We start from the raw sequence: 13,161 nt of genomic DNA, 5'->3' as shown, positions 1-13,161 counted from the left end.
TGCTGTCTGCCTGCAGAAACATCCAACACCTTCCCTGCTTCACCATGGCCGTGGGGATCTCCTCCCCATCTGTATGTTCACTCAGTGCTGAACTGGCTGTTCAGTTTTCATAAACATCATAACTGCACAACCACTGCTCTTTTTTTAAAAATTGTTTTAAGAGTTTCTGGTTGCTATGGTGACAGCATCAGAGAAATGCCAGAAGGAAATAAAGGCCAGAAGAACTTGTATACCATAGGTGAAGTAAGGAGTTTGATGGTACAGCAAATATATTTTTGCTCTGTGAAAAACACAGTAACTCTGTGTAACAAGCAACACATGACTGTTTAGCATAGAGACAAAACTGTTTTTAATTGCAGAGTTAAGTTGGAAAATATAAAAAAAATCCCAAAACAACCAACCCATCGTTTCAAATTTTGGGTATATTATAGGGCAATTATCCTGAACCCAGTAAGCAATAAAACTAGTCCACTGTATAAATGTAGTACCTTTCTTTAAAAATAACAACATGCTACCTGAATCCTCGGAAACGGAAGATGTTACTAAAATAAACCTAAATGGCTTTATGCTAAGATTGGCCAGCAGTACTTCTGGATGCTATCAGGCAGCTCAGGCCCAGCTGATTTTAATTTCTTTCCACCTTTCCAACAGACACAGAAGAGCAAACATGTTCAGTTTATCAGATTCTCCAGGCTATCAGATGTTCAGGGGCTACATGCAGTATTAGGCAAACACATCTGAGAACTCGCTGATAATGTCAGGACATTCTCCATGGGCAATGGTCAGAAAACAACTATGATTTGTTTAAGGTTTAATATGAACAGACTCCAAGACATTAGCAAACATCAGAGGTAATGGAAATAGCTTTTCAGTAGCTTTTAAATTATTTAATTTAGGAAAGGGAAATTGCACATCAGAGAGGAGTAGTCAGATTGCCCACTAGTATGGGCACCAAACAGTACATCAGAGAGATGCAGCAGCTTGATGTCTGAAGATGTCTGGTCAGGCCTGTAGCCCTTACAACAACATGCACTGAGTAAAATATGCTGTGGTTCCTGAAATATATTCTCTAATTTATTTTCTTCCGAAAGGATTTAGATTTTCCTACTTGAAAGAAATAAAAAAAAAGCTTGTTAATAAAACCAGATTAAATTAGTACCTAAGCTTCCTATTATGTGAGAGTGATTAACCCTTTAGTTTTGCACCTCTGCTCACAGAAAGTGCATGTTCAGAGCTCACCTCAATATATCACCACCACAACGTGCTCCTGTACTTTTAGGACAGTTACTATCCTTGCTAGATACACTTCACATTTAATAATACTTGCCAGAAGAGGGAATTGATTATTTCTTTGATCTGAATGGATTTATCAAGGTGAAAATAAGCATTTATATATGTAAGACTGGGTGAAAATTCACCAGCAGAGCCAGCTCTTCCTTAAACTGCATCTCATAATTTCTCTTCTTCTAAACACCTTACAACTCTATTCTCTCGGTCAAGTGGAATAATCCAGAAAAGCAACAAAGTTCCATGAAAATATCTAACACAATGTAATTCTGCAGCTATAGAACAAAAACACTCTGGGCAATGCTCATCAATTCAATCCTGAACCTGTTACACAGACTGGCAATAGGAACAATACTTTCTGGCCACTGTGTGATGAATTTTAAATTCAAGAGAACAAGGTAAATGTTTTCAGTCCTGAGTCCCAGGGACAGTATGGCACTCAGCAGCTGGAGCCTGGCACACTGCACCTTCCACCCCAAATAAATTCTGAAATTCGCTTGATGGACATTTGCTCACAGATACTGTATAAAAATGCTTTCATTTCCTTGCGTGAGAAATCAGTACAGAGTTCCTCTAAATTTTCTATATCAGGAAAAGGGAGGATAAAAGGAGATACTTGAGGGGAAATGGGAGCTCAGACAACTCCTCTTCGTGCCTGATCCCACACTCAGCTCCCACGTTCCCATTTCTCTCTAAGCCAAGCAGGCAGCAGGCCTCTGGCTTATTTGGACAACTCTTCCCTTACACAACAAAAACTTGCAACTTACTGGCAGCTCTGAACAGTCACTTTCCAAAAAGTGCTGGGCTCAGCTTCTCTTGCAGCAGGACACTGACAGCAGCCCAGCAGCTCTCTGTCCCATAGCCTTCTGTTAAAACAGCAGCCTGAACTCAGGGGTTCATACCTCTCTTCACACCCCTTCCTAAAATCTGCATGCTGACACTCCATCTACTTAAAAAAAAACACTACAGAGGCTGCAGCAATGGGACTTCAATTATATCTGGCAGACTTGGCAAAAGATGCCACAAAATGTTAATGAAATAGTTACACTCATCAGATTCAATACTGTCATCAAAAGGACCAAAAAACCACCATCACATACAAAACCAAATGATCTCTCCAACTTATTTTTATCTGTTAGGCTAAAGATTTGGTCTTTCTGTGAGTCCTGGCCACTCATAATGTGGGTATTTTAACAGGAATGAGTAGACTCTGATCACATTTTACAACTGAGTATTTAACATAAAATTATAATGATTAAAACATTATGCAGTACCTCCTTAGAGTATTTTCCTTATAAAAGAGCCTGGCTGCAAACCCAGGCTTGCACAAATTGACTTGAAAAATAATAAATTCCTTAGTCAACAGGTACATGTTATACTCAAAGCAACACACACATCCAAGAGACGCACCAGGACAACACTTCAGCAAACAATCCTGTTATTCATGGATGACTATAATAGGGTGATTACTAACAGCTGTTTGCAATCTCTTTACATATGGAAAAGCTTAAAAAAAAATTACAGAAGCACCCCAATTTACAGAGGAACTAAAGACAGAAGGATCTGTAAAGCTGCTTAGCCCCTTCCCAGTCCCATGATCCTCAATACTCACATTACACATGGATACCCCCAAAGGATCATTCCACAGGCCTTACTCACTCCCTATGGCTTCAAAATACTCAAGGCAAAAGGATTACTTTCCAATGTATTCATCAAGTTAAACTCAAAGAATACAGCTATTAAAATATAAATTAAAACTACTATGAACGTGGTTCAATAGATTGAGCAGTTTTATATGTAGTCTACACAAGTACTGAACTTACACAACCAGTAGATGAGCACTAATATGGCCAAGTAGGGGAATGATCACCCTCAAGGACATAAAAAGAACACAGTCTAGCTTTTAAATAAACTTAACCCAATTATAAATGTTAATTAAAGCATTCCTGATGCAAATGATAGGTTAATATTCAAACCCAGAAAGCAGAACACCACGTAATGCCCTAATTTGTTCCTATTTGACCAGTGACTCCTTCACTCTCTTCCCCATCCCTAAGTTTTAATTAGGAACCCTGCAGCCAGCCACATCTTTCTGTAACAATGCAATGAACCATAAGAATATAAAAGTATCAGGAGAAAAAAACAACACTATAAAGGCTGCTTGTCCACAGACAAAACATCACACGAACAAAATGCCGGATAATCTGTTCAGTGACTTTTCTTAGAAGATGGTCCAGAGATATTCCATCTAGCTGTGACACAGATTTCTTTTTTTACAACAGCCTTTCCATTTTCCTCCCCATTAGTGGCACTCACAGGGCTCTGCAGTATCTGGGTGACCCTCTTCCTCTGCTCCATCATATTGAAGTCCTGTCTGAGGTCAGGGGACATGTTCCTCTCCCGGATGTACTCCGGGTCATTCTCATTGATGCGATCGAAGTACCGCTCCTTGTGAGGCATCGTGGCGGGGGGAGGAGTAGTGATCACCTGGCTGGCATCAGCACTCATGCTTCAACACTGTGCAGGGAAGGCTTCCCCTGAAACAAAAGGATAGCAGGGAAAAATGTTAGTTCAAAGGAGGGCACTGCACGGAGCTTCCAGGTCTGGACACAACTAATGTCCCTTTGCAGATCATCTAAAATGAAAGGAGAACAAGTGAGTAACTATCACTATCAGAAAATTTAGGAAAGGTTCTAGAAAAATGGTTAAAAACCAGTAGTAAGTTCTCTGATAGTGCACAATCAACTTTATTTGAGGTAAAATAAAAACCAAAAAGCATACAATTAGGAGTGACATTTGAAATTACCATTGTACATTTTATGACAAACTTCCCTCTGTGATATTTTACACTACACTTACCACCTCCCAAGGTTTTTACACAGCTCTCCTTCCTGAGCTGTTCAAACAAACACCCAGAAGAGAAGGACTGTTTAATATCTGCCCAGAGCTCATCTCCCAGCTTGAATGAAGAAATTCCTCAATTACAGCACTTTCAAAGCATCTCATAACTACAGCCTAAAGACAAGGCTTCAGGACACTCAAGGACCACCAGGGAATTTCCACTGAGCTCCAGCTGGTGCCTGCTCTTTCATGAAACACTTGGAGACACTGAGGGGACTGCAGAGGTTGTATGTTGGCTTACACAGCACTGAGGCCACATCCACAGCAAACAGCTGAGCTTTAGCTTTTCTCCCTTTGTGCAAAATTGTATGCAAAGATTATCACTGAAGCTCATCACATTAGGAAAAGAAAAAAAAACCCAACAAAAATACTTTCATGTCTTGGTAGAAAGTTTAAAAATCTCATTAAAAAACCTGATAAGCATTTGTAAACACAAACAAAACTGGATCAAAAGGAAAGAAGCAGACATCTGAATTTTCATACAAGGAATCAGGCTCAAAAGCACACTCAGAAACACCATTCCTCAAAAGCTACTGAAGAGAGACACTTTCTCAGGTTTGAGGAACAAAGAGAAGCAGGATTTGAAGGACGAGATAAGTTTATTATGAAAATACATTTTAACATGCAAATATCTACAGTCAATAATACATTTAATATAAAAATATTTGCATGAAAAAAATATTTGGTATGTAAATTCACATCTTCAGAGGAGAAAAACCCAAGTCAAACAGTGTTCAACAGCGTGGTTTGACATTTTGGTATCAGTGGATCAAAGTGTCCTTCCTCTGTGGCACAGTTCAGCCACCCTCGTTTGTGTCACTGCAATTACCATTTGGGCTGTTCTGTGAACAGTGAGCCAACGGGGAGCATCCAGACTGCCTCCACTGTAATCTCACATATTTCCCACATGGAACACTGGGAACCCCTGTCAAAACCAGCTTCAGCAGCCCAAGCCCTCCTCCTGCCTGCAGCAAGTCCTTTCAGTCCTTGTAACACCCTCTGCTGCTCAGCCACACCACGACCCAGGCTGGCAGGAGGATGCAAACTGGTTTTCAGCCAGTTTCCCACACTGATTCCCAAATGGCTTTGCTAACAGTACAAGGGAGAGCACAAGGATGAAATCCTGGGGCACTGCAGCCCTGTAACCAAGTATGAAACCCCAGACAGAAACCACCAAGAGAGCTGGGAAAGCATTAGCAGGTAAGAGCCAAGAAAACTATGTCTATGACTTTCCTGTATATTATAGATTATGATAAAATTTGGGATTGAGATGAAACACAACAGTTCCTGCAGGTTTAATTGGTTTTGCTCTTCCTGCCATTTTTTTTTCCACAGAGAGAGAGAGAAAAAGAAAACATCATCTGGGATGCAACATTATCCAGCTGCACACACAAAGCTCCCAGGAGGTACCTGGCATGCTGGATGAACATACCATGTTCTGGGATGTATAATTCACATCCTGGAGACAAGCTCCATGAACTCTGATGGCTTCATTCCAGAGGCTGAGGAAACACATTGGTGAGTTTTGCATGTGCTGCTCGGGTGCAGTAGGAGTTCATTCAGCATTTGCTGACTGACCTCTGGAAAGCCTGGGATGTGGGATCAGTTTGGGGATGCTGGGGAGAAAAGGGGGTTTGCTTCAAGGAAGTGAGAGTTTGGGGAAAATCTGGTAGAAGTATGAACAGAGCTTAAGTTTTTCTAAAGACTTAACTGTTGGAATGGTGTCTGGGGATCTGACCACCACTCAGGTTAGGAAAAATATCCTTATAAATGTAATTGTGTATTAAGTCTCTGCTCCACTGCCCTGTGTGTACTTTCCCTTTCCCCCTTGCCCAAAATGGCGAGGTTTAAGAAGAAAAAGAAAAAAAAGCATCAGGAGAAAACATAAAACAATGAGATCACTGGCTAAATGCCACAAGGTAAGAAAAACTCGAGACCAGACCTGTCAGCCTTCACTGCTCTCCATCTGTGTTGGGATAAGAACCTCCATCTGAGACAGAACAGACACCTTCCATGACCTGCAGGTAACTAAAAGCAGTCTAGAAAGCCAGATAGCAAGAACCTTGCTTGAACTGGTGACCAGCTGTGACTCCTGCTCTTTTCCTCCTTCCCTAGAGTTGTCTTATCTGGCCATTTATTTTCCTAAAATCTGAACTGTTAACCCCAAGTAGAGACTTGCTCAGCGGCTGATCGACTCGGTCGGCTGGATCAACTACACGCATGTCTGAACTTCAAAACACATTTATTGTTATTATTATAGGTTTATAGGACATAATTAGTTCAAGTCCATTACTTTACAATTCATTCTTACAGCGACAGAAAAGCCCATTCATCTGTAAAAATGGCACAAATGTGACTGGCAATACCCAAAATCCACGAAAGAGATTTTTCTAATTGCCTTCGACTTCAGTTTTTCCTCTTTCCTTTCAGCCTGGTTTGTTACCTCTAGCCATTAAGATTACAACACTGAAGTCCTTGTAGTACAAAACCCCTCCATTACTGAACATAATATGGGTGCTGGGTCCAGTTGTTCTTATTAGGTCTGGTTCAATGCCCGCTCTGTTGGGCCCAGGCTGACTCTCATATAACCCCTACTGTTTCCTGGAAAATTTTCAAACAAATCAACCATTCTTTTATTATTTATTTGCATCTTCTGCTGATTTTTTTTTTTTACAGAAAGAGGATATTTGTTAAAAATGCCATCAGATTTAAGGGACCAAAAAATTAGTATCTCCTTCTCAGCACAGAACTGGCACTAAGACGAAAGTATTTACAGGAAATCCAAATGTCAACATCTATGAATTGTGATAGAGGATCCTCTCCCCCACCTTTTCTTTTTTTTTTTTTTTTTTTTTTTAGATTGGGTATGATACTTGTGCCTAGAGAAGAAATCAGCTTTGCTGCAAGGCTACTTTTGGCTTCCACCCCCTCCAATGCTGTTTGTGAATTAAAGAAAGCGAGGTACCACCTTCCTGAACAGTACTAGCTAACATTTCTTATGCATGCTCCAGAGTGGTTGCAGAGACTGAAGCACAGGTAGAAATGAGAGACCCTAATAGCAACAAGACTCTCTATCTAGACTAGTCAGAACAGAGAAACATACACAGAGAAATCAAATATAAACTCAGCCCTGATTCTATCCTGGTGAGAGCCATCACTCCTGGTCTGCTGAGGCACACATTTTAGCCCACGTTTTGACCTAACATGCACGTGCTGACAGGCTAAAAAGAGATTCAAAGTTAAAACAGAGCCCACACTTGGGCTCACAGTTTTCCCACACTTGGTTCAACAGCTCCAGTGTGGGGCCTAACTAAGAACTGAAATTCAGAATGGATAAATTTTTGTTACACAGAATCCTTATCTCTGCTGAAAGTACTTGTAAGGACCTGTAAAAGGAAAAGGCTCGCAAGGTCTTGCTACAACCTAACTTGTTAATCTAACACCATTTCCCCCTCCGAGCTCTGTCCTCCTGGTTCATGCTGAACTGAATTCTGATACAAAAGAAAACAGGTCGTGTCCTCTGCTGCTTTGATGCCTTATATAGCTCATGGGTTTGGCTTCCATATCCTGTTCTGTATTTTATACTCGTAACTGGGCTACAGAGAGAAAGTAGAACATACCCCCTTTGCCAGGAAGCTGTTTATCTCTCTACTTAGGAGTAAGTCTCATTTAATGAAAGCTTCAATTTTGCTCCAGGAACTTGGAATTGTTGATTTTAGGTTGCAACATAACATCCTGAGCATCCCCATCTGACACTCTGTAAAATCTAAGTAACCTGCTGTGTTGCTTTTGTTGCAATAACTATTTTCAATGTCAAATCACAAAAATAATAATGAGGTCAGAGAAACAAGAAGTACTAAACTAAAAAAAAGTGCAGGAGACCAAATGCGAGGAAAATTTATATTGAGAAAGAACCCCTCAGAAAGCACTGACTTGATATATTTATATCTTTAATAATGTACTGAATGTATATAAAAATAAATACCACTAGACAGAATAACAGCAAAGGGACCAAATTATTAGATCACCTAGCAACAGAACATTAACCTACCTTTTATGCTGATCTTTTCTGGCTGCTTTCAGACATCTCCATTTTCTCTATGCAGTGCAATCCATCTTACTGAGAGTTCCCAGCACTGCAAACCAGCAGTGTGTGCACGGCATCATTAACTGCTGTGGCTGATTTGGGGTCTGAGCACTCGGGCTGGGCCACCCCGCATCGGAGCAGCTCCTCTCAGGAGCACGTTGAGCTGTTCCACTCCTGCGATTTCTCGCCTGCTTGTTTTTAAGGAACAGTCTGCTCTCTCTCCCCCCACCCCCCCTCCAATATCTTGTCTGCCAGGAGACTTGTTGGAAGCAAACTGGGCGTCTCTTGATCTCAGTTCCAGCCTCCCCATGAAACAGGTTCCAGTCTGAATCAAAGACTTGGCTTTAGCAAACACCGTCAGCTGCCTACGTCAGCTGGCAGCAGCACACACACTTCAGGAATATGGGGGAATGGTTGAGAGGGATGGGGAAATATGTAGGAGAATGTGGACTGAGAAGAGGGTCACCAATGTTATTTTCTGGCACTAGAAAGTTAACTCTTCATCTTCCCTCCTACATATTTTAGTAATGACACACAAATGAATAATTGCAACTCTTTCAAGGCAAAAAAAAAAAAAAAATTGGGTAAGCACCTCAAAATTAAATTAGTTCTGAAATTCACCTGATGGGGACATCAAATACCATAAATATCTGAGTTGAAAGATTTTATTTATTTTTTAAAAAATCTTACAACAGATTTGGGATTGTTTTACTTTACACATTGTTCAGGTGAGTAAGGTGTGTGTTCAGATGCCAGTATTTCCTAAACTCAATTTGTGGAACTGGAAATAACTAGATGGGTAGCATTTGTTCAAAATTTTATTAACTGATTTTACTAATATACAGGATTTCCTTACACTAGTACTCAAGCCAAACTACACCCTTAAATTGACACAAATTAATTTGCATTTAAAAATAGCCATATCTCCTCCCAGCCTGCCCAGCCATTCAATCTTTTCCTCTTTATCACATCTTCAGATTCATACCAGTGAATGCTGGTAAAGGTTTTTTTAAGTTGGTTTCTTTTTTTTTTTTTTTTAATGGATTAATTTTCAGCTGTATCAGTTACCCTGCCAGTTAACTGCATATCTACACAAATGTTTGTTCTGAAATAAAGATAATGATGATACAGGAGTGTCAAACACCATTTCTCCCAGTAGCAATTCAGCCATAAACAATTTGTCATACTACAGCCCAAACTGGTTACTAATCAAATAGTCTAATCCAGCACTGCATATTTAAGTCCCTCTGCTTTTAAACAGAGCAAGCTAATAAAATGATCATCTCTTTCAGACACCACATTAAAGAGACTGTATGGCATCAAGATATATTTTTTCCTAAGAAATAAGCACTTGAGTGCATTTGAACCTTGTTTTTGTGCTGCTGTGCTAAATCTAAAGCATTATTTTTTCCCAGTTACATCATGCAATGTAAAGTCAACACAAATAGTCAAGTTGTGCAACTCACACTTTACTCAGTGCAAACTGGAACTGAGCCAGACACACTTTATTGTCAAGAAGTGAGAACTAAGTGGGTTGCTGACAGCCACACAGAACATGAGAATTTGAGGCCTGTAGCTTTACCTTTAACTGCAGGGGTGATGTTTTTTCTCTGTTAAGGAAGGTTCCTTAAAATGCACTCAGCCTGTAGCAGGTGCAGTCTGCACCTCCACATTTGCAGCCTGGCCTGCCAACATTTTTCAGCACAAGTGGGGAAAAAACTTCCGGAGCCCAGAATGCTGGTTTGATGTATCCAATATGCTCTACCACATGGCCATAAAAGCTATTTGCATGTGTGGAGTCTCATAAATGAACTTGTATGCTTAACCCTGGAGACCCAAACTATTTCCTTCACGCTGCATGAGTTTTTCCTGTAAAAAAAGGGAGGGACCCTTGATAAGCAAATTATTCAGTCGCCCTTTTCTGAGAGTCAGTATGATAAAAGACAAAACCAGTCTCAAAAGCACAATCCTGGGAGTTCAGATCCAAGGTCCACCCTGCCCACTGTGGAACCCCTTGTGCCAAGGAAAGGCAGTACATAACCAGGATGTTGCCATCACTGCATTGCATAACACCTGAGCAATCAACAGTGTAATGGTTTCCTTGATCGGCTCCATAAAATGTTTTCTTGTTTTACACAAAAACTGTTAAGATTGTGCAGACATTACGAACATTTTGAGATTATGATGTTCTGTACACAAAACACACAAGTCAGAACAAACCCAGTCACACATGCAAACTAGTTACAGAAAAGTAGCAGAGGAGGAATACAGTTTGTTGGTGAAACAATTCATGCAGGTGACAATGAAAAGCACTTTATTTTTAAAGACTCACCCCTGCTTATCTACATAATCACTTGTACTTAAGTCACCTAAAAATATTTCAGGAGTTAGCAGACAACAGAGAGCTAAATTAAAAGATTACATTCTGGTAGCACTTATCCGTATTAAGCTGTGAAAGTAGGCACACACACAGCCCACACACAGAGACAATGGCTGAACAATGTCCCTGTGTCACCTGAAAAGCATGAAAACTGGGCTCCTCCACAGTATAAAATAAGAACTTCTCTGTGAAAAGAAAACTTAACTGGAAAAGCTGATGGCAGTCACAGCCTTCCATATTTCACAACACTCTCCCTTCTCCCTCTCTTGCAAAGTCTCCAGGTTCCTCTGGTGACTTTTTTCTTGGCCTGTCCCTGACCTGCACACATGCAGAGGAAAACAATTCTACTTTATATACAGATCTACACAAGGTTATGGAGTAGAAGAAATAAGTCTGTTATGTAAATACTTATTTTGAAATCCATTGATTCACATCAACCTGGATAGAGCCATTTGGAGTAACAAGGACTACTCCCAGCAACGTGCAGGAGCCCTCCTGGGTCACTGGTACAAGGTGTGACACTGGAGAGCAGGGAAACATCTTATCAGTCCCAGGGTACATGAAAAGTCTTTGTGATTTATGGCAGTTTGATTATCCTGAGAAATGTCATGGCCAAAGCAGCTGCCTCCTGGGTTTTGCTGGAGTGTGAGAGGCTATGACGGTGGGCAACCCAGATGATCGACACGAGGCAACTGCTGGATTTTACAAATATTTACACCAACAACCAATCTTGTGTATGGTAGCACACAGCCAAACCTTTTTATAGCCCAAACCCCTGGAGTTCCTCTCTCTTCACATCAAATCCTGACCTTTAGCACCACTGACAGCTCAGTGTAGACCCCGTTTGAGACCACCACCGTGCACTGACCATATGGAATTGCAGCTCAACGCCGCCCTCCATAACTCACGAGTGAGCACTGGGAAACCTGGCCAACAGCTAATCTCAGTAGGACAATTGTAACTGGAAACTTGAAGAAAAGATGAAATTGTGCCAGGTCTTCGATCATACAGTCTTCAGGACAAATTGTATCTTTATTAATATTATGCACCACACCCTGCACAACTCTCCCCAGTTCATCTTGGGATCTCTGAATCACTCTGCCATAAATTTTATATGAAGAGCAATGACATAAGTCACATTAATACACCAATATCAGCTTGATCATGTCAAAATAAACTGGCTAGCCTCTCAAAAAAGGAATTTTAACATTTTACTGACTTATACAACATTCTCGCATTAAACAGAAAACAAGAGCATTTCAAAAAGCTGATTTATGATAGCTATAGTTAAAAACTCAAAATATTTTAGATAAAACAACACAACCACATATATTGATTTCACATATGAAGAAGAGGCTTAGTGGAAATGTTATGGTTGTCTTAAGGTTTTTAACTAGAATTTACAGATAGTAATTTTAGGGATTGATGAAAGTGTTAGACAAATGATGCCAGCCAAACCCAGGCCTGACTGTGCAGCAGACACATTGCCACTGACTGGCCATGAGCAAGGGAAAAAACCTTAGGCATTGTGAGAAAAGATCTATCCCCCTTACTCTAGCTAAGGCTTAAAAAAGGCAAGCTCAAATTGAGGTGTAGAGGAAGGCTCTGTTAATAGGACTAACAGCTTATATCAGCCATGAGATGGCACAAGGGACAAAAACCTGTAAATCACTATTCACAGATTATGCTGAGGTGTCTGTTCTCACCCCATTCAAGGCTCCAAGACTTTCTTTTTTCTCCATTACCAAAATTAGTCTTGCTTTAGCATATGGGACATGTTTTCCCCTCCTTGGTCCATTTACAAACAAATGTTTGTGACTGTCAAAACACAACAAGGGAGAAGTTAACAAGCACACAGAATTTGATGGAGGTTATAGTTGCATCCATAATACTTAAAAAAATATCACCTTTATAGGACTTGAATTACACATACCTTATGCTACAAATTTTCACGTTTTCCTGGTTGCCTTGAGCCAATCCTGCCCCTCCCAGCGCTCATGCTTCAGTCTCCCACCTCTGAAAATACCATTGCCTAATTCTGCTAAGCACATCTCTCCATGAAGCTTGAGTCTACAGTGGTTACACAAAGGCATCAGGGTTAAAAATAATCTGGGGGAGGAGAGCAGGGGAAAGTGTGGAGCAGAGCAGAGCAGCGCCACAAGGACCTGGCTGACCTACTCAAAAGTTCAAAAGGCAACTACTTTATTAGCTGCGTTCACAGCATGTTGCTTTAATTATCCTTCCCAGGGAAATCCCTAGGATTTACAGTAGTGAGAAACACTTCTTCTGTGTATAGTCACATGGTTAATATTGTCTTCAGCTTGCTTGAAAATAATTAACACCCCCCCCCCCCCACATAAACTACCCAACTAGCATATGCAGAAAGTTTCACATGCATTCAAAGTTTAACCTATACAAACATGCACATCAATCTCGATTGACTTGGCCTGAATTTGACCTCCTTCTTGTCTCTGCCACCTTTTGCTCATGGTATTAGAAAAGCAAA

General features: G+C 40.6%; 1 protein-coding gene across 2 annotated transcripts in view; it reads right to left on the bottom strand.

Moving 5' to 3' along the window:
* Window positions 1–13,161, bottom strand: part of ADD3 (adducin 3) — a 92,433-nt gene that overhangs the window by 20,782 nt on the left and 58,490 nt on the right. For both annotated transcript variants that reach the window (XM_084210110.1, XM_084210109.1), the window contains exon 3: window positions 3,604–3,824. In XM_084210110.1, coding sequence (XP_084066236.1) covers window positions 3,604–3,795 — 192 coding nt within the window. In that variant the 5' untranslated portion in view covers window positions 3,796–3,824. The remainder of the gene's footprint in view (window positions 1–3,603; window positions 3,825–13,161) is intronic.

This window comes from Fringilla coelebs (genome assembly GCF_963513975.1).
Source record: "Fringilla coelebs genome assembly, chromosome: 8".
Lineage (NCBI taxonomy): Eukaryota > Metazoa > Chordata > Aves > Passeriformes > Fringillidae > Fringilla > Fringilla coelebs.
This window is presented reverse-complemented; position numbering and strand designations above follow the sequence as displayed.